The 24,376-nt window shown below is 37.6% G+C and overlaps 4 protein-coding genes across 4 annotated transcripts in view; 2 read left to right on the top strand and 2 right to left on the bottom strand.

Moving 5' to 3' along the window:
- Positions 1 to 2,510: 2,510 nt before the first annotated feature.
- Positions 2,511 to 8,304, bottom strand: clec11a (C-type lectin domain containing 11A). Its single transcript, XM_039693483.2, has 4 exons — positions 7,971 to 8,304; positions 5,300 to 5,411; positions 4,673 to 4,864; positions 2,511 to 3,010 (listed from the first exon to the last, which is right to left on the bottom strand). Exons 1-4 carry the CDS (start codon positions 8,070 to 8,072, stop codon positions 2,613 to 2,615), a joined length of 804 nt encoding a protein of 267 aa, XP_039549417.1. The 5' UTR covers positions 8,073 to 8,304; the 3' UTR covers positions 2,511 to 2,612.
- Positions 8,305 to 9,303: 999 nt separating this feature from the next.
- On the bottom strand, positions 9,304 to 18,322 carry c13h1orf198 (chromosome 13 C1orf198 homolog). Its single transcript, XM_039692838.2, has 5 exons — positions 18,219 to 18,322; positions 17,628 to 17,970; positions 16,249 to 16,299; positions 15,604 to 16,161; positions 9,304 to 10,823 (listed from the first exon to the last, which is right to left on the bottom strand). The coding sequence occupies exons 1-5, from the start codon at positions 18,305 to 18,307 to the stop codon at positions 10,767 to 10,769; spliced, it is 1,098 nt and encodes a 365-aa protein (XP_039548772.2). The 5' UTR covers positions 18,308 to 18,322; the 3' UTR covers positions 9,304 to 10,766.
- A 132-nt stretch (positions 18,323 to 18,454) lies between these two features.
- On the top strand, positions 18,455 to 22,257 carry LOC120493905 (oxysterol-binding protein 1). The gene is made up of 2 exons (XM_039692839.2): positions 18,455 to 18,631; positions 21,765 to 22,257. Exons 1-2 carry the CDS (start codon positions 18,458 to 18,460, stop codon positions 21,978 to 21,980), a joined length of 390 nt encoding a protein of 129 aa, XP_039548773.2. The 5' UTR covers positions 18,455 to 18,457; the 3' UTR covers positions 21,981 to 22,257.
- A 1,800-nt stretch (positions 22,258 to 24,057) lies between these two features.
- The window catches only part of cnksr3 (cnksr family member 3), a 39,585-nt gene continuing 39,266 nt past the window's right edge, over positions 24,058 to 24,376 (top strand). The window contains exon 1 of the mRNA XM_039692399.2: positions 24,058 to 24,208. Within this exon, the coding sequence (XP_039548333.2) occupies positions 24,157 to 24,208 (52 nt within the window). The 5' untranslated portion in view covers positions 24,058 to 24,156. The remainder of the gene's footprint in view (positions 24,209 to 24,376) is intronic.

Raw genomic sequence — 24,376 nt, 5'->3', positions numbered from 1 at the left:
ATTCAAGCTTTTAAAACAAATACTTGACAGGGTTGAAACAACAAGACATAATTCTAAAGAATGTTTTAGATCAACAAAAAGAAAACACGTTTCTGTTACGGTTTTGAACAGAAGTCAAAAACAGCACTAATGTAATGTGAGAACCATAGACTGTAAAAGGTAGACCACCATTGGAATAATGCAGACATTAAAGACCTAAAAGAGTTTTTTCCCACTGTTTTCATTTGTCCTTGTTTTTCAAACCTCACTGTTTTGTCGCATTTTAGTCGTTTAGCTTTAAAGCCAACCATAGGCTATTGTACTTTTAAAGTCCCTGCAGTCAATAATTTTATCTCTTAAAACTCATTAATAAATAAAATTATATATTTAAAGTTTTTTTTCCCTGTGGAAATAAATGTATTTGTCTTAAAGTAGCTTGAATGTAACTCTACACCCTTGCTTCATTTAAATGACGTGGAAATATGAATATGCAAATGAGCTCCGCCTCCACTCACTCGCACCAGCTCAGAGATCCACTCAGTCAACTTTACTGTAGTAAACGCTGCACAATGATAGGTGGAAATACTGGTTTAATTCAGCCATATTTCAACCACAAAAACTGATCCAGAAGGAGAGGACAAGAAAAGCATACAGGGTTGTCTACAAGTTATTTTAATGTGTTTTATGTATTGCTCTCTACAACGCCGGACACATAACAGTAATTGATATGATTAGCTATTGCTTGACTACATTATCCAACAGCTAATTATGTGTTGCTAATGTTACACAAACCATGTTCCCGTCTGCCTCAGGAACTCTTTAAACATAGAAAGTCACTGTAGAAAAGCCCCGCCCCACACGTTGATGGGATTGGCTACATGTTTGTGATGTCAGGAAACGGGCGTGTCAAATCGCGGTTTTATGGGGACAATAATGTGTAATGACTTTTGAATTTGCACATGGTTTGTATTGAAAACACCACATTGACACATTTTCACCACACCGGGTCTTTAAAAGTTTGGAAACTTTTAATAGATTTACGCATTTTAAAATGTTCAGTATTTCTTTTCTTTGCATCAACAAGATCCCTCTGGAGAATCCTATCCCACTTGCTCAAAGCCTGTTCCAAAACAATCAGGGTATCTTGTTGAAGCTAATCAAAAGAGGTTTTCTTAGTGCTGTGTTGAACTAGTAGGCTAGGTATTTAGCTTTTTAACGAAGGATAACTGAAAACTAGCCTGGGTTTCCCACAGCGCGATTTTATTCACACTGAAAGGCAGTATGGATACCATGGTCCAGATTTTCGCCTCATTTAGGGAACCAATCACAGAACGGGTAGGGAGCAGCAAGACGATGACGACATCTATGCGACACACCGAAGCAGTTTGTTTATTTCTATGGATTCAACATGGCAGCAGACACGAAGCTACATTTTGATGCAGCCCTAGATATTGTTCTAAGTAGTTTAGAATGCAAGTTTATTTCGAAAAAAGAGCAGCTTTTGGCGTTAAACTTCGCGAGTCCCCAGTCGTTATTGTTGTCTCGCCATTAATCGCCATAATGGAGGACCAGGTACAGGAGGCGGTCAACCTTGGAACATCTGCCTCTCAGCTGTGTCCCGAGAAAGAAAATGCGATAAAGAATTGTCGATACCAACTTCTGTTCGGCAGTCCTGAGGCCTGGATGAGCGCAAAATGGCAAGACATGTTAGCCACTGAGTTGTAGTTCCAACCTGCTAGGCATCGTCGTCGACGAAGTCCGTTTAACTTATTAATGGTAAATGGTATTTATTAATATCGTATTGTCATTATGCCTGTAGACTACCTACTGTGGTTGTCAAAGTGCCCCTAAGTTGTGTTGCTTTTCAAAATCAATATACAGCTACCGCTTTAGTTGCATAACTTTCAGCTGTGCACACGTACCCAATTAAAGTTGTTGACACTTTAGTCATTAAATTAAATTTTTAACATTTTTAAACTTGTGAAGTTCAAGCGCAAACTATTTCCAATGCAAATACCAACTTCAACATCTATGTTAAACTGTACTTAATACTTGTGTTTTTCTAATTGAAACGATTGGCTATGAGCTACGTACAGGCGCATTTGATAGACATTCTTAGCACCCAATAAACGGCGCCGGGCATTCGTAAACCTACGAGAAAATGAACATGTAGTTCCAAGACCCAAGTCTCAACGAGAATTGGGTCTGGCGTTAGCCAGGCTAACTGAAAACACAAAGAAAAGGAAATGTTTAATTTGGCTATTGTTTGATTCTGCGATATAATGTGACATTTAATATAAAAGGCATTAACATTTCCATGATTAAGACTATATACCGGTTAAAATTATTTTCTATCATTTCTATTGAGGCAACAAATAAAGCATTTACAAGAAGTTGTCTTAACCAAAGGAATGACTTTGAGCTTCAATGGGAATAAGAGGCCAAGCCCTAATATGTCCTGTTCCAACATCCTGTTTCAATTGGAAATGCATTTATCAAAACATTCCATGGGATCTCTAAATTCACTGGCCTTAATTCTACATTTGCATAATTCGGTGCTAGGTATGTGCTCTTGATATATTAAAAAAATATCAATTAGAAGAGAGGTGGACCGTATCAAGGTCAAATCAAGGTCAAACGTCAAATTCGCACAGATAATACATGCGCCTGTCACAGTAGGTATCCCACCAGTCTCCATCATCTGAGGACATGGCTACACAGTTCTCTCGTTTCCCACCATCTGGCTGGCTTGACAGGAAGTGCTTCCTCCATTGGAAGTAAGTGACACGGGTTGTGTCCTCAAATAGGTAGAGGCCTTCGGAGCGCTGGTCGTTAATCCCAAGCCACACAGGCCAGTTTCCGTGGAAAACTGATTTCACATATTCAGCCAAAGCTTCCTGCTCCTTTCGATCTCGTGGCATAGCCATGCGTCCTCCCCGCTCCTGACACTTCTGGGATGCGTCTGCGTAGGTCTCATACACACGATATGCCAAAACGCATTTGTAACCCATTTTACGGCCTTTCTGACAGCCTGGAGCAACATAAAAGAATTAAATCAGTCATTTTCATGTTTTAAAATAAAGTACAGCACACAGACGTTCAGTTTATGATTGTCAAGTGGAGTACTTTAATGCCATCAAGATTTGCTTAAGTAGTACATAATCCTGGAACATTACTATTACTCAATCAAATACCCAATTTTATGGTTATATTGTTTATACAATCAGAACCAGTATTGGCAACGTGTGGTTTCTCTATAACATTCAGATCTGGGTTTGGAGCTGGCATTAGGAATTTTGTCTAGGAAAAGTTGTTGAAAGGGGGACTTGAGCAGGGGTCTCCAAACTTGTTTCTGGAGGGCCACTGTCCTGCAGAGTTTAGCTCTCAACACACCTTTCTCGAAGGTTTCTAGAATACTTAATAAGACCTTGATTAGCAGGTTCAGGTGTGAAGTTGGCCCTCCACGCGGAGCAGGATTAGACAGCCCTGGACTACAGTTTAGGTAGGGGTTAAGATTTGACAGCATAGAGTTGGAATTAGTGTTTAGGTTAGGAAATTAGGAATTGGGGTTGGATGACAGTATCGTGGGTAAAGTACAGAAATTATAATAGGAGATAAGGGTCTAGGTTTGAATTAGGAGTCAGAGTTTTAAGATGGGAAGTTCAGGGCTGGAGTTAGGGATGGCTGCAGGGTTATGGATGGTTCACACAGAATACGCTTTTGCTTTGAAAAACTCAAGACGCAAGCATTGGAATGGGGAAAACCGCAAGGTCTTGTGACGCTTATTTTAACCGAGTGTCATTCGCGAAACGCTGCAAAAGACACAAGACGCAAACGCAACGGTCAAACACGTCCATCTGAGACTGTAAGATCTCAGATCTCGGGCGCACACAAGAAAAATTGTCTGGAGTATTACACCATTAATCAATGACGCATTCGGTGACAGTGAGCTGCTCGTGAGTCACCCTGCAGGACTGTGAGTCAAATCTTCTGACACTACCACCAGAATTTCGTTGGAGAAAAAATTTGATCGCAGCAGTCAATCGGCTGTCTGTGGACATGTCAAACTAACGATCAAAGACCAGATTTTAGTCTAGGATCAGAGAAAAAATTGGTCTCAGACGGGTAAAATCGTATTGTATGACCCCGGCTTAACTCCGCAAGAAAGTGGTCCTCCTGGAGCAGGATTGGACACCCCTGGGTTAGGCGAAGTGGCTTGAGATCATGCGTCTGAGTGAGAGATAGAAAAGTAATATTTCAGATTGTCCATCTAGCGCGTTTACATACAAAATAATGGAAAAGTAGCGCAGTGGAATGGAAAACGCATTCAGTGTGACTGGCCCCTTAGGATTGGGTTCGAGCAGGGATGTCTAAGTTTAGCTCTAGCCCAAGCAACTGTGTTATAGCATAAAGCCCGTTTTTAATGGCACACTGCGATTTATAATAATCCTTTACGATTGTGTCCTGTCAGATTTGTAAGAACATGATCCCCTATGTAATCCATGTCAGACTGTAAGATCTCAGTTGTCAGTAATGTCAGACTGTACAACCGTCAAGATGCGTAAAAACAGACGCACACAAGATTGACTTGAGATTAGAGTGAGAGATAGAAAAGCCATATTTTAGATTGAAAGGGTAGGAATAGGGTCAGATGAAATGATACAGTTCAGAATTTATAATTGACCCAACTGACCCTCTAGTCGTCCAATCTCTTTGCGGTTGTCCTTGCAGTAAGACGAGACCTGTTTAATGGCATCCTCATTGTCACCTAGTCTAGTGTCAAGACGTGACACTCTTTCCAGCAGTTGTGTCACTTTAATGTCCAATGTGTAATGTCCCACATTAAGCCTGTGGATGGCCTGATCCATCGCTGCCAGTCTAGACACTGCAGAAATGTAGAAATAGACACATTTGAAACAAGTCTTTCATTACTCAGCTATGTAGCTGCATACCAGAGAATGAATAGGAATATTAAGAAACTTTTGGAGGAGGAAGGGGTTGACGGGAAGGTGGCTGATGATAAAGAATCTCTGGATTCTTGGAGGGCCTTCAATAGCATTTTTTTTAGATAGAATCTTACTTAGTTCATCAAATGACTACAATGAAATAACAAGCTTGTGTATCATTATATAATTCACATGCCCAGACTATTAAATACGACCACACTAACAAGCCTTTATTTGTGCAAGTCAAGACTATAAGTCAAGACATATATCTACAAGACATGTCAAGGCATGTCTACTCCGTTGCATTAGTTTTGGCTTGATTTTCTGGCACCTTAGATGCATGTGTAACTGAAATGAGTGATTGGGTAACGCACATATGTAGTTGTACGTGCTCTCCATGTCGGAGACGGCAGTGGTGGGTTCAGGTTCGATGATGTCAGGAGTGTCCCCTCGCCCTCTAACTGACTCCTCATTGAACTCTCTCGCCTGTTGAATTCAAATGACAGAATCTCCATCAAAACCAGACTTGAAGAATATTCTAGACACAACTTTTACCAATATTTGTGCTAGGCACTCAAAGGCAATTTGTAAATTGCATGTGTGAATGGCACAGCCAAACAGTGGTCAATCATTGCTTAAAGGGTTAGTTCACCCAAAAATGAAAATTAGGTCATTAATCACTCACCCCCATGCTGTACCAACCCCGTAAGACCTTCGTTCATCTTCGGAACTCAAATGAAGAAATTTTTGATGAAATGTTTAGAGGTGGATCACTGCTACATTACATAGGCTCCTAAGGGATTGAAACTTGACAGCCCAGAAAGTCAATGAAGAAAATGTTTAAATATTCCATCATGTGACTACAGTGGCCCAACTATAAGTTTATCATGCGATGAGAATACTTTTTGTGCGAAAAAACAAACAAAAATAACGACTTTATTCAACTTGTAGGCCTGAGACGAGAGTTCAAGAGATTTCCACGACGCATGCGCGAGAATTGCGATCTCCTTCAACTACTTCAGTTCAGTTCTCGCGCATGCGTCGTGGAAATCTCTTGAACTCTCGTCTCAGGCCTACAAGTCGAATAAAGTCGTTATTTTTGTTTGTTTGTTTTTCGCACAAAAAGCATTTGTGTCGCTTGATAAACTTATAGTTTGCCACTGTAGTCACATGGAATATTTAAACATTTTCTTCATTGATTTTCTGGGCCGTCAAGTTTCGATCCCTTAGGAGCCTATGTAGCAGTGATCCAGCTCTCAAATTGAATCAAAAATATCTTCATTTGTGTTACGAAGCTGAATGAAGGTCTTACGGGTTAGTACATCATGGGGGTGAGTAATTAAAGACTTAATTTTCATTTTTGGGTGAGCTAACCCTTTAACTGTTCCATTCCATGCCAATCCAAAGGGCGACATCATTATACGCTTTATTTTAGCATGGTTCCACATTGTTGGTCAAATGTCCTTAGAATTGCAGGCCAAAGAACGGTTTGTAAACATCCCGTACCCAACCAAGCTCAGATGGAAATATAACTGGAACATTTCCTTAATAGAAAAGCAGCTTCTGATTCCATGCAGTCGGAGGATAGCAAGCATGTTTGTTATTTTTTAACCGATTTTCAAACACATTGTTTTTATTTGTCATGCGTCTCCTGGCAACAAGGCACATGTTCCTGCGTGAGTTTATGTTCGGGAAACAAGTTGAAACTGTGGTAGTGTGTGATCCTCAGTTTTTCCTTTGTAACTCTTTACAAAGTCGGAAAGTGTAGAATGCCTGGTGTTTTATAATCTGTTTAGATGTTAAAAGTTGTGTAGTGTATTCCAGCCTTTAAAGGGATAGTTCACCCCAAAATGAAAATTCTGTCAGTATTTACTCACCCTCATGTTGTTCCAACCCCGTAAGACCTTCGTTCATCTTCAGAAAATTAAGATATTTGTGATGAAATCTGAGAGCTGGATCACTCCTCCATACTAGTCCATAGGCTTCTTGAGGAATTGAAACTTGCTGGCCCCGAAAAGTTATTAAAGACATCATTAAAATAGTCCAAGTGACTACAGTGGCTCAATCTTAAGTTTATCAAACGACAAGAACAGTTTTTGTGCGCAAAAAACAACAAAAATAACAACTTTATTTCAACTATTCTTTTACTTCTCTCTGCCTCGAGTCAGGTCTCTAGTTTAACAGCGTAAGCTTCTGTTATTGTGCGTCACACGCATCACACACATGACCAGCGTTGGCCAATAATGAGCCTAAGTGTGACGTAGCTCTACGCAATCACACTACATTAACTGACTAGAGGCCCACAGAGAAGGAAGTGAATAGTTGAAATAAAGTCTTTATTTTTGTTTGTTTTTGCGAAGAAAAAGTATTCTCGTCGCTTGATAAACTTAAGATTGAGCCACTGTAGTCACTCAGACTATTTTAACGATGTCTTTAATAACTTTTCCGGGCCGGCAAGTTTCAATTCCTCAAGAAGCCTAGTGATCCAGCTCTCAGATTTCATCAAAAATATCTTAATTTGTGTTCCGAAGATGAACGAAGTCTTACGGGGTTGGAACAACATTAGGGTGAGTAAATACTGACTGAATTTTCATTTTTGGGTGAACTAACCCGTTAACCTGCTCCTGAATACATTGCCGTAGGCAGGTACTTGGAATTATGTCATTGCTGATCGAGGATGATAGGAACCATAAATTAATACTGATGACATTTACCCCCACACTGTAAAAAATTACATACGTGTTTTTGATGATATTAAATTCTATAAATGAAAAGTAAATACTACTGACGCAGGTAATGAATTTGCCTCCTCATTCTAAAGCAACACAGTAACCAGTGTTGCAGTAACATGGTAAAGTGATGCTATAGCTTGGTACTTTGATGTATTCCAAGGTAGTTACATAACACTCCAAGGCACTAAGGAATAGTATTGTATAAGCATCAAGGTAGACATTTTCTCAGTGAAACTTAATACAAATCATTAATCAAGAAGCAGCCAACATTAAACATGGATGATTTCCCAGAAAGTAAAGGTAAAGTCTTAACCTGAGTGAGATCAGCTGTTGTGACGGGCGATCCGGTGGTGCTGTCGCAGGAGGACAGAGCGCTGAAGCCCACTACAGCCGCCAGAATCACGGTTGGAATCATCTCCACTTCAAATCGCTTCACTTCCTTCTTTCCAGACAGCTCTCTGTCTTTTTGTATATATACAGACCCAGATGTCGCTCCTAATGTTCATTCAACAGCAACCTTCTCCGGTTCACATTGCTTTCAACCTTCTCTCGTTCACCTCTTTACAGCTCTGTTTTGTTTTTCTCTCCTCCCTCTCTGCAGCTGTCGGACGCTTCTCCTCCTCCTTTCACCTTGTCTGAAAGTTTCCTTTTTCTTCCTTTCTGTTTTCCTTCTTTCAGCTGCTTTATCCTGAGCTTTTTTATCCAAACACATTCCTCCCACTTCTATTCTTTGTGCTAACAAGGCAGTTTTACTGACTCAGCTCTGTTCTCCCTTACATAAACATTGAACTAAACATTCATTTTCTTGCTTAAGACTACACTTTTTTTAAACAAACACCTTCGTCAGTACTTTTGTCCTATGGAAACATGTTGTTCTGTTGAAGTCAACGATGGCCGAATGACAGGAAAATGATGAACGTCTCATTACCAGCTGAGTTCTGTCTCCACACATGGAAGGAATTTGGGATTCTCGTCCTCTAAACAAGACACTTTCTTTCTCTCTTCCTCTTGAGGAGACTTTGGAAAGGAATTAGGATGTAAGAATGGAGTTTTGCCCAAAAGAACCAGTTCATTACACAAGTCTAACTAAACAAATCTCTACCAGATGACTGTCTAGACATTTATACAGATCCAGATCAGCTTTGATATCTAGCTTAGAAAGAAGTCTTTGAAACTATGGATATCTGATTTTATCCATCTAAGTCAAAACTCTGTCAAGATTATTCAGATAAACAAGTACCAAAACTAGAATGAGCTAAACAATACCCGTTCAAAAAAAAAAAAAAAAACTTTGAATGTTTATGGGCCTCTTGGAAAACCACAGGGCCACTTTACAGTCAGAAACTAACAAGGCCTTTTTCAGAATATGTGAAGCAATAACGTCAATCCCCTAAAATAAGAATCACTGTCCAGGGAATAAAACTCTTTAAATACGAGTATATTAGTTGCAAATTACACATATGTGACCAATTATACCACGCATCCAACAGTCATATTTTATTAAAATAATTCACACAGCGGACATCTTTAAATATTTGACAAATGGCAGAAAACGGTGATGGGATTTATGAGTAGAGCTGCAGTTGTTTTTAATTAACGCTGCACTCCCCCCTACCAACCAACCATGAAGAATGAGACCAGCAACATGAGAGAGTCATTCTTTTATTGTAGTCATTTTGCATTACAGATATGAATGCATAAACACTGGCTCCAGGCCACGTATTTCGTATCCAAGAGAAAACATCACGCAACAAAGCTCCAAAAATTATTCCTACCCTTGAAAACCTAGTTAGTTAAGCCCTGAATCATACGACAGGCAAGTATGTGAACGCAAACGCTTATAGCATCTTGATTTCACAAGTTCGGGAAAAAAAAAAACAAGCGTTTAAATGATCAAATGCAAGTTATTCAACTGTCGACATGTTTTAAGCTAGCTACCTGAATAACAGCACATTCAGTTTTAATGGTGGGTGAAGGTAACACTATCGCCCCCTTGAGTACTGGAGTTTGGTACCTCCAAAGTATTGCAAAAATGCATGTTAAATGTTGACTACGTTTGCGTACTTGTGTGGAGTATGTTTCGGGCCTAACAAAGGAAAGGAGATTTCAACTATTGCTTTAAAGTTTTTAAGTCATCTCTGGTGTACTGGGCTACAGGAAAGAGACACAGAAATCATACAATGAAAGCTGCACGCATATAAAAAGTCTACAAAATAAGCAAGGCGCAAGTCATCTCAAAACCATGCTAGCGCTACGGTGTCTCGTTTAGGTCCATGTGTGAAGCATCTTAACACTAGTATCAAGGTCTAGATAAATATAGATACAAATTTATGGCAGTGACGGTGATGTGGCATTCACACTAGTGGTTTTAGAGTAGATCTGAATTTGACTGATCATGATTAACGCATCTTCTGAAACTACGCATAAATGAAATAAACTTGAGTCTAAAGAGTGGTTTTGGTGGATTGTAAACCACAGTATGGCTCATGGTTGATGTGAATGCAATATTGGCTTGTACTGATTAACTATTTAGTGCCAGTTTGGTAGGTTCACCCAAAAATAAAAATTCTGTCATTAATTACTCATCCTCATGTCATTCCAAACCTGAAAACTAATTAAGATCTTTTCGATGAATTCCCGAGAGCTTTCTGAACGGATTTGGAACGACATCAATTCATCATTTTTGGTTGAACTATCTCTTTAAGATTTCCAACTTTGTTTCCTGGCTGCAATTATTAACAGCTTTTGGTGGTTCTAATGTTAATGGGGAACATTTGTGCAAACGTACCACAGTTCAGAACAACATAACAATGAGAAAGCCAACCAACAGGGAAGTTCAATTGGGTTCGGACTCAGGAAAATGTACCAAGTGTGAAAAACGACATAAGAATCAAGGATAGAAGATTTAAAATCCTAGCCGATGTATCATAGCTCATGCATTCAGTAACTTCTAACCGGTGAGATGAGGTCAGATGAAGATTTGAATACAATTGTAGAGATATTGATGCACTATAACTGAAGCATATGGATTTAAAAGGAAAGTGTCCTGTAGCGTAAGTGTTTATGGTGCTTGTTTAGGGACTGTGATCTAGAATGGGTTCTTCAGGAATTACCAGTTATCCAAGAAATCAAATCCAGTCTTCAGGATATTGCTGCTGGTGTTGAACTGAAAAAAAAAAAAAAAAGGAAATAAAACAATTTTTGTTAGTGACGGAAATACAAATAGAAAAACGATGCGAGGGTCAATGATTTGCACGTGTCAAAATATAAATATATATACACATACATATTTCAAAAGACATGTACTCTTGTATTCATGTTGGTTTCATATGGTTTTGAACACCATTTTCAAGAAAGGTTTCAATTTAATTACTCAGAAAATGGTGTAACCAAGTAAAACTGAACACATTTCTCAAACCATAAATACATACATTTTTTTTTCAAGGTGCTATTTTAGTATTGTTTTACAAATATTACATAGTTCAAAAATATCATTAGGTTTACACCACATATTTTACAACCTGAACTTAGGCTACTAACCTTGTCATAAAAAGGTTATTCTAAGAGACTTATTGAGCTTTACACACAAGCTGTGTACCAATTCAGAGGCCGCATCCTTCGAAAGCTGTATTTGAAGGCCGAATGAGTCACAGCGAAGCGAAGGTCGTCGCAATTCGAAGGCTCCTGCAAATACGGCCTACAAATGCGTCCTTTTTTCCTTGGGCTGCGAAGGATAGAACAAGTGGATCCTTCGCAAACAGTCAATCCCAAGAACCATTGCATGCCGGTGATGACTGGATTTTCATTTAAGAGAAAATACTGGATTACCCTTTTAATTGCAAGTATTTGGTTTCAAATTACTTGAATATCCAACGACACAAAAAAAATATATATAAACCACTTTAAAGCGATTCAAATATTTACTTATTTTAACAACGCTCGGTTCAACCTTAGCGTACTTTTTTAGTCTATGTCCACAGACTCTGAATTGGGATCACACAGCTAGTCATGGTCAGCAGGGGTCCGTGTGATATCATTTCCTGTTTTGATCACATGACTTGGTCTTTTTATTAGTGCTGTTGAATCGATTAATTGCATCTAACATAAAAGTTTGTTTATATATGTGCAGGGGTGGTAAAAGTACTCAAAAGTTGTACTCGAGTAAAAGTATATATACCTAAATAAAATATTACTCCAGTAAAAGTAGAAAGTCCTCCATTCAAACATCACTTGAGTAAAAGTACTAAAGTATCCGATTTAAAAAGTACTTAAGTACCGAAAGTAAAAGTAAATATTCCAATAACCTGTAAATATAAATAATTATGCAGATCAATTATTTTGGGGGTGATATGCAATTATTTAATTGAACAAATGATGAGATTACATACTGCAATTAAGAATTTGTTAGATTTGCAATCATGAGAGACAATAACAGGAGATTTAAAGGCTGTTAAATATTTCTATGTTCTATATCACTGTTACATTTTACTGTTTAGAAGATTGATCTCCTTTAAATCTCCTTAATAAATGCTTTACAAGGCATAAATAGCCTACTCACTTTAGATGAGCTCACACAAATAGTTAACTGACCACTACTAAATGCTTTATAACTACCTGTATTTACTACATTTACTTATGAACGATCTTATGAATGACTGACAACTCTTAAATAACTGGTTTGTAAATAATGCTATAGGCCTACTTCATTTCAGGGGTGGGCGATATGGCAAAAATATATCACGATTTTTTTTAGGAAAATCACGATCACGATTTTTTATCACGATTCTTTTTCAAGTTGGTTTTACTATTTTGCAAGTTTCTGTTCATTACAGCCAAACTAATGTCCCTATGTTAAAAACAAAGACTTAGGTAACAAAAGAAAAAAAAAGAAAGGCATACATTTAGGCCAGTGGCGAAGATACAAATATTTGTCATTGTTTTCTTTGTTATTAAAAAAATAAGACAAGATAAACATTAAACAAAATAATATTCAAATTAAATAAACAGTGCTTTATTTTTTCAGATACAGTAGGTGTAATTATCAGTAGCATTGAAGTTATTAAATGAAAAAATATGATTATTTATTTATTTGTAGACGCATATTACACCATATTTTCTCTCAAATGTTTGCTTTCGACATAGCCAATTCTGTTTAAGTAAACATTGTGTGTATTTAACAGTATTAGCATAACAAGACTCGAAAGAGAACTTAGTCCAGTATTCAGCTGTTTGACAGGCTTCTGGTGCCTGCGAGCGTCGAGGGTATGCGCTCAGGAAAGCGCACGTTAGAACAACGCATCATCACGTGAATTAAATGTTTAACCGGCAAGGCTTATGTAAATAATCAACTTTGGTGAATTGCAGTGTCCCGTACCTATTCATTCACGTGTGATGTGTAGGCTACGTCGCGTTGTACATATAGAATGCACTGTAACACGGCCGTGACAGGCAAAGCAGACATTTCAGCCGATACGAATCTCCAAACTTCAATGAATTCAAACATATCCTTGAGATATGGCCATGGGTGATCTCTGTCGGGAATCTCGGGATCATTTCTGCTGACAGCGAGTCGAGAGCTGCGGTCATTATCTTCCACTGAACTGACGAACTGAACTGCTATGTGAGCGAGCGTGCTGCAAAGAGCGCGAGCGCGTGCGTTTTTTTTTTATTTTTTTAAGAAAAGTTTTTCATTGGTTTGGAAAGCCAAGTGTAATAAATACTCGGAGCAGGCACGGGGAAATGTATCGGAGTAAAAAGTAAATTTTGCCTTTAATATTGTAGTGGAGTAAAAGTGAAAGTAGATGCAAATAAAACATACTCAAGTAAAGTACAGATCCTCAAAAAAAAATACTTAAGTAGAGTAACGAAGTATTTTTACTTCGTTACTTACCACCACTGTATATGTGTGTGTATGTGTATATATTAGAGCTGTCGGTTAAAAACGTTATTAACGGCGTTAACGCAACTCATTTTTTTAATCGAGAGAATAACGGTCTTTTTGGCCTAGCAAACTTTGTAGTTTTTTTTTTTTACATGCTTTTGCAACAGGACGTGCCGCTGCGCTATGAAACCCATTAATTTCAATGGCTAAATCACACACTGCGCTCAAATTTCAAAATAACTCTTTCCGCAGTGACAATTACCAATTAATCCAAATTAGTTGCTACGTTTACCACCGGCATTCAAAAAGTTTTGAAAACTGGTGTAGTGCCGCGCATTCCGCGTCATGTCTGAAACCACCGGATCCAGCTAGACCGGAAACACACTTACTGCGAGCCGGCCAATTGCACACTGAGCACGAAATATTCGTATGCGTATTTTCGTGTTCGTCAGCTTAAAAATTCGTCACGCATAGAAACCTTGCACACCGAGTCCGTTGCGTATTTCTTAAACCTTTGCGGGAAAAAACGCAAAAATACCAAATGGATTCGTCAAGCAGTGAGGATGATTTTTGCCCTCTCTCTTATTGAAAAGAGAAGAAAGAGAAAATATTACGTCCATCCAATCCTGAAATTGCGCCGAGAGGAAGGAGAGTTCCTTATCAAGGAGTTGCGAATTTATCCTGAGCGATTCAAAATTATTACCTCAGAATGTCAGTGGGACAGTTCGATGCTTTGCTAGCGATTCTGGAGCCACATATTAAAAACAAGACCACCAATTTCCGTGAACCAATCGATTCTGAACGGAGACTGGCAGTGTGTCTAAAATGGACCAGGTATGGACACACACACACGGACAAACACACACCCGCGCGCGGCCCGTTGGAAGCGCTGGTCAGACAGAACAGCTAGCTGTTATTGTGTATTGTGCCCAAATAATACATTAGTTATCGAATAGGCTGCTCAATCACACCTTATTCGATCTTAAATTTCAATCTGATTGAAAGGGGAGGTTTATTAATTTCATAATCCAATATAGAGAAAAGAACATAAACACTTGATCGAATTGAAAACCGAAACTGAAAGCACGGCGCATTTGATTTGAGGACGAGCTCCCCCGGCCCTGAAGTGTCAAAAGACCTTTCAAAATGCTGGCTCTGGATGCGAAAAACGCAGAAAATCGAACCCGATCCGATTAATTTTATGACGGACGAAAGTTTCGGAGGCGGTGTGCAAGCGTGACTGACATAACGTGAGGTCGAATTTTTTTTTTAACGTGCGAAAATTTCGGATGCGAATTTCGGACTCGGTGTGCAATGGCCTTTACTGCGAGCCGGCCAAATAGTAGGTTAACGTTATGTTTTGAATGGATGACAAACGCGAAACACAGTATTGTCAATGTTGTTTTCAATAAAAAACATTTGCACAAAGCAAGCCGATCCACTTTTTCATGTTGATAAGAGCATTAAAGTTTGAAAAAAATAAGACATTTATAATAGATAAAAATGTGTGATTAATTGTGATTAATCGCGAGTTAATCATTTCTTTTCATAAGAAATCATTATAATAGATTCTATCAAACTAATTGAAGATTTTTTTTTTTTGGAGAACATCATTCATTTTTTAAAGATAGAGTCCAATTTTTCCACAAATTCCATGTTTTCCAGTAAAATTGTTCTGGATTCCATTTTTAATGGTTGTATTTCATTTTTAATAATCAAATAGGATGACTAAACAATTGAATTCATAGAATTTGAACAATTGAATTATTTATTAAAAAATGAAAACCCTAAAAATCTATCTCATCTTTTTTTAAATGTTTCTAGATTCTTTGTTTTATAATTTAACACAAATCTATTGTCAAAAATAGTAATGAAATGAATTCATACAGCTTTAACAATTTAAATGCAACCATTCAGTCGCAGACTGAAGCCCTCTAACAACAGTAAGTCAACCTTTCATCAAAGTTATACGTGCATTTTGAACACTACCCGTTTTGTCTTAGGACAACTTTGATGATCTTTTTCGATCAGATGTTGACAACTGTATATGAGATGAGGGTCTCACCTGTGCGAATGTAGGACTGGCTGCGGGCGAGGCTTGATCTTTGACTGTGCTGTTGGACTGAGAGGAAGACCTGGTGACCAGACCAGGACTGAACACATCATCCGTAGTGCTGCTTACAGAAGGAAGCGTGCTCTGGGCCCTTTCCCACCCTTCCTGCGACGAGGACACGGGGGCCGGAGGTGTTGGGGTCACGCTGATCGCCACAGGAGTCACGCTGATGGGAACGGGTGGAGGAGGAACATGAGGTTTGGGGGCTCTCTGTTTAACCGGCCGCGGGGCGGGCGCTTCCTCCGACTCCCTCGGCCCAGACTCGGGCCTCAGGTACGAGGGTAAAGGCTTCTCCCCTTTCTCCAGAGACTTGATCTGGCTGGGCGTCAGAGACTGAAACTCGGCCTTCTCGCCTTCTAGCCTGGAGCGCTCAGCGCTGATCTTCCAGAAGGAGGACTCGTCGTTGCTGGGCAGTTTGCCACTCTGAGAGGTCTTGGGTTTGGATTCGCTCACGGAGGAGGGACCGGCCGGTTCTGTTGTGCTGGAGATCACACTGAAGTCCATCTGACTCTGTTAGGAAGGGAAAGGCTGAATCACATTTGTTTGCACTTTGCTAGCAAATTGAAAATGTATTTTTAGCAGAGGTGGCCTACTTGCCTTGGTCTCCCATGAGAAGGGAGCCGAGTGCTCATCTTGCCAAGTTAAATCCTTGAAACAGAGGAGACAGAGATGCAATGTTATTTTTGCTTCTGTTCTGAATAGAGATAAAAAATGTAGTACACTAAAAAAAGATGCAAATCTAACCCAAAATCTAATACATAATTGGCAGATTTGTTATAGTTAATGGAGTAGAAAGTTTAATCTACGTAAATTTACTTTAATGTATATAATTGGTACAGACTTGTTTGGTAAACATTTTAATACAGAGAATTTAAACAGATGTGTAGTGTACATTTATAGAAATGTGACATTTATTTAGTTGACAGTTGACACTAACATATGTGTCTTAGATTTAGTTTAGAAGCCAGTTTAACTGCATCACTCAACCCCATACATCATTTATAAATGTGGCATAGATTGGTTTAATAAATCGTTGATAGAAACCAGGGCTGTAAAATGATTAATCGCGATTAATCGCATCCAAAATAAAAGTTTGTGTTTACATGTGGGTGCACTGTGTATAATTATATATATATATATATATATATATATGTATATATATAAAAATACACACATGCTTGTATATATTTAAGAAATATTTTCATGTATATCCTGTATATTGTTTAATGTATAATTTCTATTATATATATATATATATATATATATATATATATATATAAATATTTTATAAATAAATAATATTTTTTCTTAAATATACCTGCATGTGTGTGTATTGATATATAATAATAATAATTATTATTATTATTATTATTATTATTATTATATATGTTTAACAATTAAATTATTAAAAATCTCGCAAATTTCAGTTAATTAATCCGTTTACTTGGCAGATGTGTGTCAAAAATCTATACATTAAGCCTAAGTACACAAATTAATTCACTGGAATTTCCGAGATTTTAAATAATTTAAGGTATTGAAAGATTTGTTTAATAAACTTAACCCTGAAAATCCAGAGGGTTTTGTCTAGTAAACTTACAAATTTTAGTAAAACAATTTCGATTTAAATTGACAAAGAATATATTGTTTAGTAATGATAGCTGGTTTAAAATATATTTTTACTAGTTAATCCAATTTAGACCTAACTTTTATAGATTTGTAGATCAGATAAGGGTCTTGTGAGCAGCCTTGTTTTGTAAAGATAAAGAAAATCAATTATTGTCATGAATAATACAAGTTAAGCAAGTAAAAACATAAATTAACAGCGGGCAGCCTGTTTGGAAGGTTTGTTTTTAATAAAATGTAAATAATTGTTAGGGATTGACAAGACTTAAATGACTAGAGTAAATCAAATAAAGCAAGTCAACACTGGACCGACAATATAAGCGCTCTAACTAAACACATGTCAATAGAAGCACCTCTTCTCCAAAGTGTACGATCTTCTGCCCGGTCTGGATGAGGAGTTTCGGGTAGCAGATCACCTCGTCTCGGTCCACCCGGTGCATGGCGTACCGAGCCCGGATCCGCGGGTCCATCATTCCGTTGTCTATCGCCGTGTCCTGTTCGACCGGGCTCATCTGATCCCAATCCGAACCGAACTTGTCCTTTATCTTCTCCCTCTCCTCCATAATCTTACGGGCCATTGAGTTGATGGAGGAGAAATACTCTATCTTTTTGGCCTCCGTGACGTGCGGAAGATCCGCCACAGCTCCTGCCATCGCCGCGGCCGCCATTTCCTCCTCAACAGCTGGACTAACGACGCTGACGTACACAAAAGACTTTTATTTTAGTTTATCCCAAATAACTATTTTCTTAGATCAAAATGTATCTTTAAAATGTTACATTTCTTAACTTTTTGGACACATGCAAGCAAAAACAAATAAAACATGACCTTCCCAGTCGTAATTTCTGAATATGAATTTTAACAAACTCACCACCAGTAGTAACTTGATTAAACATTGCTTAATTAAATATTGCAGTCTATACATTTGCATAAAATACAAAAATACCTGATATTTCCAGATTTTGCATAACTGTGAGAGAACAGGGCAAATAAAAACGTATATTTGTCATTACATTTTAAAACGACATTTAGCATAATTTTGTATCGTTTTACTATTTAATTAAAGCAGCCTATTTGTTGCCATTATTTATACATCTATATTCCTTCTAACTACATAAACAAAAGACTTGTATTAAGTCTTGCGCATGCGCGATGCGTGCAGAAGAAGGTCTCAGACTCAGAGTAATGGCTTCAGAAGCGGCGACCTCTAACGGCACAACTGATGAAACCCATCCAAAAGAATACGACGTGTGGAAAGAAGGATGGTTATTTAAGAAAACGCACTACACCGGGCGCTGGAAATTGATGTGGTTTAATGTCAGAGAAGGTGGGCAGCTTATCTATGGTTGTAATGAAAAGGTAAGAGTGAATGATTTTGCTCATCATCATCATCATTGAGCCTCGCTGTCCATCCAGGGCTCTTAAGAAACTTATAGTGATCAACTTATCAGCATTAATTAAGCACACCTTCCAGAGTGGTGTGGATGCGGTCTAGTTCAGATACTGTTTTAGCAGGTTAAATAATTTATGTGTAAATGTCACGGATTGAGTTTCTTCTCGTCATGTTGTTGTTAAGTTACTATGGCAACGGCTGCTAATGGAGACGCTCTTCGTTATGAGCCTGCGCTGTAAAAATAAAATAAAAAATATGATCATGATGATCACAAGATTTTTTCTTTTGCCAAAAACAACTTAGATAATTTAGGTCGTTCAGACAACATAATATTTTGAGTTTCTATTGATTAAACCAATCTCCTTCATTGTATTAACTCAATTTTTTTATTTGAATAAACTTACAAATTTGAGGCAGGTTACTTACTTTTTTTTAAGTTAAACCAACAGTCATTTTTTACTGTGTGTGAAGGCCCGTGTCCGCCGATAAAGAACGATACTATGCCCGAGTGAAAGTGTGCTTTAAGTGAAAACGTTAGTTCAAGTTGAACTAACGTTTTCACTTAAAGGGTTAGTTCAACCAAAAATGAAAATGGCTGTTATATCACTTTCGGAAATTGGAACACAAATGAAGACATTTTCATGAAATCTGAGGGTTTTTGTCCCTTGTAACTAGGCTACCACTTGTCTTTGACACTTCAAAAAGTGCATAAAGAGATCGTAAAACTAATCCATATGAATTCAGTGGTTTAGTAGTAACATAGCTACAAGTTTTTCTGATGAATCATGATCGCTTTATATGATGATGATATATGCGAATAAATAAATAGATTTTAAACTTAAAGGAAAATTGTACTAAACCACTCGATTCGGATAGTTTTACGAGCTCTTTATGAACTTTTTGAATCGTCAAAGTGGTAACATTAGTTTTCATAGACCGTCACTCACAGTCCCGCCCACAGCCCGAGAGAGCGTTGGTGCCGGAAGTAAATTTCCCATTCATTTCTCCCATTGACGTTTTGTAAAATCCATATCTAAAGAGTATTAGAGCATGTCTGAGGATAACCAGCTACAGCTGAACTCATAAGCATACCATTTCGAGTGAAAAAACGAAGAGAAAATCCAAAAAAAGTCAAGGGTAAAACTAAAAGCCTGTGTACATATTTTCATTTCCGAGCAAAGGAACTACTCATCCCATAAACCAACGTGCCTCACTGAAATTTACTGAAGCCACCTTGAAAGAGCCTTTTGAGTGACTCCCAAATCTGTCGACAGCCATGTGAACGTTTTCCTCCAGTGAATTTTATATTGTGAATGTGCAGGGAAACTAAACTCATTTTCCTCGATTTACTAAAGCTTATATGTAAAACGCATTTGCAGCTGCACAGCTAAAACATTGAGCATCTGGCTCGCTCATAGGCTGTCCCGAGGCAACATCCAATGATGAGGGGGCGTCTCTGAGGTGCGACTAATGAACTTAGCCCTACGTCATTACAGGATCACGAGTCTTCAAGGACCTTCGCGGGGTTTAACCACAGACGTTGAAAAATTTAACAGCTCTGGGTTTAACCAGACAGTTACACGTCTTCCACCAATCAGATGCATTACTATGGGATTGTTCGGGATTGTGGGTAATGAAGTACTTATCCAAGACATCGCGAATTAAAGGCAGTTATCTTAAAACAAGGTTAGTGCCCCATTAACGTTTGGCATTTATATGAGCATATACAATCGCTTAGGACAGCTGTAGCTGGTACCATGTATGGTTACGTTTTAATGGCTTATATCCCAAATGTCAATGGAGAAATTGTATTGAATTCTTACTTCCTGAACCGGCTGTGGGCGGGACTGTGATGCTCTGTTGGAGGGACAGAAAGCTCTCAGATTTCATTATTAAAGGGATAGTTCACTTTGAAATTAATTTTTGGTATGTTAATCTTACCTCAAGGGCATCCAAGATGTAGGTGTCTTTGTTTCCACAGTGGTATTTGGATATTTTTAGTGACTCATAATGTAAGTACACATCGATGACCTAAGACACGAAACGAGCGGTTTGTGTGATAAAACGAACAGTATTTATATAGTTTATACAGCCACAAAACGCCCGCGCCCTCAGATCACTTGGACATGGCTGTGGTCACAAGACGTAAAAACAATATAAATACTGTTCGTTTTCTCACACAAACCGCTCGTTTCGTGTCTTAGGCCATCAATGTGTACTTACATTTACGAGTCATTAAATCATGTTTGATTTGGACTTCTCTGTGCATGCTCTTTGAGGTGGTGACCATAGACTTCCATTATATGACTGACAGACAAGAACGGTTTGACCTAAAAATATCAAAATTGAAAATACTGTGGAAACAAAGACATCTACATCTTGGATGCCCTTGAGGTAAGCTTATACATACCAAAAAATAATTTCAAAGTGAACTATCCCTTTAAGATCTTTATTTGTGTTTCAAAGATGAACGAAAGTCTTAAGTATTTGGATCGACATGAGGGTGATTCATTTTTGGGTGAACTACCACTTTAAAGCAATGTTTGTATCATTCATCAGCTCAAAAAAAATAAATAAATTGTTGTTAAAGTGATTCCAACCATATTGTTTCTTTTTGCCAGTATAGTTATAGCAAAGTCCTTTCATTAATATATATATAAATAGTCTCTGGTTATAGTCATTGTTGTGAATGGGCCTTAAAGGGACAGTTCACCCAAAAATGAAAATGTTGTCATCACTTACTCACCCTTCAAGTTGTTCCAAGCCTGCATGAGTTTCTTTCTTCTGCTGAACACAAAACAAGATATTTTGAAGAATGTTGATAATCAAACAATTGAATGGTCCCCATTGACTGCAATAGTAGGGAAAAAAAAGTCAAAGTCAACCGGGCCCAACAACAGTTTGAACTGTTCTTCGAAATATGTTCAGCAGGAGAATCAAACTCATAAAGGTTTGGAACAACTTAAGGGTGAATAAGTGATGATTTTTGAGTGGGATATCACTTTAACACTGGCACACAGAGAAAAAAAAATGCTTTTCTTTTCCCATCAACCAACGGTACACGTTGAACTGCTCCTGTCCTATGTAATCTTTGTCTAGTCCGCAGAAAAGGCCATTAATCTGGTTGGAGCAAGGGTGAAGATGCTGGATGGTTGTGATGGGCCATTAGGCTGGACAATCACACCAAAGGACAGCAAACGCACCTTCAAGCTGCGTCCCGCAGAAGCAGAGGAGCAGCAGGCGTGGGTGACCGCCATATGTGAGGCGCAGCTGAGCTCAGAACAGCACAGCGCCAAAGCATGTGTTGTGCAATAGAGCCATGCTTTCCCCCCATAGAGATTTTATAGTTTTCTACATCATATTGTTTTTACTTTCTTCTTGAAATGTCTAAGAAAGATGCTCTTCTGATGTATAGTCTTCATTTTTAAACAAATGAAACATGTTTTATAATAGGCCTATAATAAGATATTTTTGAGATATTTGTTTTTCTTTTTTTGAAAATGTTTTAACTGAATATGCCTTATGTTGATGTTATGAGTCAGGGTTATTATCGTAAATAAAATAAACATTAACTGAAATCAAATATAAGAAACGTGATCTTATTTTATTTCAGTATTTCTCTTCTTTTTTTTGTGCTTATTTTAAGTTTAAGTACTAAATAACTAAAACGAAAAAAGTATGAAAACATGCTTTTATTAAACAAATTTACTATTACAATTTACTATGAAAAAAACCCATCTAGCCTACATACAGATGAATATTGAATTCAAGGGTTCACATGCATGAAAAGAAACAAATCAAAAATTTTCTTAAAGTCCCCCTGCGCTGAAAATTAAGTGGGTGTATTTAATGTTGTTTATGTCTATGGGGTGTGTTTAAAATGCTTTAAGACAAACTATGTGCAGATTCATGAGTCAACAACACCATTGCTGAGTATTTTCTCCTTAAAACTGCAGTGAACCAAAAACACGGTTTGAAATCGCTGGTGTTTTTGACGTCAGAAACTACCTTGTAACCAATCAGATCAACGTGTGATCGTCAACGAGTGGATCTCTGAGCTGAGTGAGTGGAGGCGGGGCTCAAGAACCACGTATACTAAATGAGGAAAGGGTGTAGAGTTACATTCAATCTATTTTAATAATATGAAGAAAAAAAAGTTTAAATATGCAATTTTGCTGATCAAAGATACAATTATTGACCACAGGAGGACTTTATGAAAGAAAGAGAGGAGCTCACACCGACATATCCCGAGGAAGATTGAGATGATTGAAACGTATTTAAATAAAAAAATGATTTTTCAGCTGTACTTTTAAATCGGGCCAGTAGAGGGCGGTGCGATACACATAAAGGACTTTCACTGGGAAATCTCAAACTCAAATACCCAGACCAGCACACAAACCAGTTTCAGTCATACCCATTTACAACTTTTTTAGAAAAGTTATATGAACATAATTAAAATGTTTTATCTTTAGCCTATTTTGTCATGTAAAGAAATACAACATGAATTTAATGTGTCAGGTGCTGTGGAGACATCTGAAAATATAAAAAAATATATATATTTTAATCGAATAGTAAGTTTTAAATAAATAAACATTGTTTAAAAGCTATAATAAAGATTGTTTTTATTATATATATATATATATATATATATATATATATAAACTTAAATATGCATTAATATAATAGCCTACAATACATGACGGATGCAGGAAATTGTACAAAAGTGACAAAATACATTACGATTGTTGAAAAAAAATATTCCAAATAAGTACAGCTCTTTTTAACTCATTATTATTCATCAAAGAATGCTGAAAAAATCTATGATGATTTCCACAAAAAATATTAGGCAGCAAAACTGTTGTTTAACATTGATAATAATAAGAAGAAGAAGAAGAAGAAAAGGAAGAATTAAATAAAGGATCATGTGACACTGAAGACTGGAGTACTAATGCTGAAAATTCAGCTTTGATATTTTTGATATTAAAATAGAAAACCTTTATTAATGAAATAATATTTCACAATACTGTTTTCACTGTATTTTCGATCACATAAATCCAGAATTGGTGAGCAGAAGAGACTTTTTTCAAAAACAAAACATAACCGAACCTATGCGTTTTTGTGTTTTGAGACATTACAGACTTCTAAATTGACGTCAGATGTTTAGGAATAAAGCTTCTCTCATAAAACTGAGTGTCTGACCCTGTGTTTGACCCTCACTGACCCATTCAGACGATTTAGCAGCGATATAAATTTGACCTTTGAGTGTAACATGATCCGCCGCTCTCTCTCTCTCTCTCTCTCTCTCTCTCTCTCTCTCTCTCTCTCTCTCTCTCTCTCTCTCTCTCTCGTGTGTTTAGTTTCGGTGTGTGTGTCGAGCTTCAGAACTGTTCCTGTGATCCTATCATCAGTGTTCAGTTGTTAGAGATGAGAAAGGACGCTCAAGTGGGAAACTTTATTTCAGTTTGAGAACTTGGCCGAAACTTTCTGAAGAATGGAGCCGATAACCAAGTGGACAACGACTCAGGTTGTGGACTGGATCAGAGGTACGAACTGAATTACTTGGTTCTCGAATTTAAACTTTTACACATGTATATATATTATATATATGCTATTATATTATATATGCTATTACAGTTTTATTGTAAAAACAACACTGTAAAAATTATTTTCGTGAATTATCACAACTTGTTATCTTGTTGAATCAGCTTAGA

This window comes from Pimephales promelas, chromosome 13, assembly GCF_988280905.1.
Source record: "Pimephales promelas chromosome 13, fPimPro1.hap1.1, whole genome shotgun sequence".
NCBI lineage: Eukaryota > Metazoa > Chordata > Actinopteri > Cypriniformes > Leuciscidae > Pimephales > Pimephales promelas.
This window is presented reverse-complemented; position numbering and strand designations above follow the sequence as displayed.

Bases quoted from the DNA above. Each gene is read 5' to 3' on its own strand.
- clec11a (XM_039693483.2), bottom strand. From the start codon at position 8,072: ATGATTCCAACCGTGATTCTGGCGGCTGTAGTGGGCTTCAGCGCTCTG. The intron at 5,412-7,970 runs GTTAAGACTTTA...TGAATTCAACAG, and splicing joins CAACAGCTGATCTCACTCAG to GCGAGAGAGTTCAATGAGGA. The intron at 4,865-5,299 runs GTGCGTTACCCA...ACATTTCTGCAG, and splicing joins GAGCACGTACAACTACATAT to TGTCTAGACTGGCAGCGATG.
- c13h1orf198 (XM_039692838.2), bottom strand. From the start codon at position 18,307: ATGCTAAATGTCGTTTTAAAATGTAATGACAAATATACGTTTTTATTT. The intron at 17,971-18,218 runs GTATTTTTGTAT...TGTGTACGTCAG, and splicing joins GCAAAATCTGGAAATATCAG to CGTCGTTAGTCCAGCTGTTG. The intron at 16,300-17,627 runs GTGCTTCTATTG...CTCTGTTTCAAG, and splicing joins TCGTACACTTTGGAGAAGAG to GATTTAACTTGGCAAGATGA.
- LOC120493905 (XM_039692839.2), top strand. From the start codon at position 18,458: ATGGCTTCAGAAGCGGCGACCTCTAACGGCACAACTGATGAAACCCAT. The intron at 18,632-21,764 runs GTAAGAGTGAAT...ATCTTTGTCTAG, and splicing joins TCTATGGTTGTAATGAAAAG to TCCGCAGAAAAGGCCATTAA.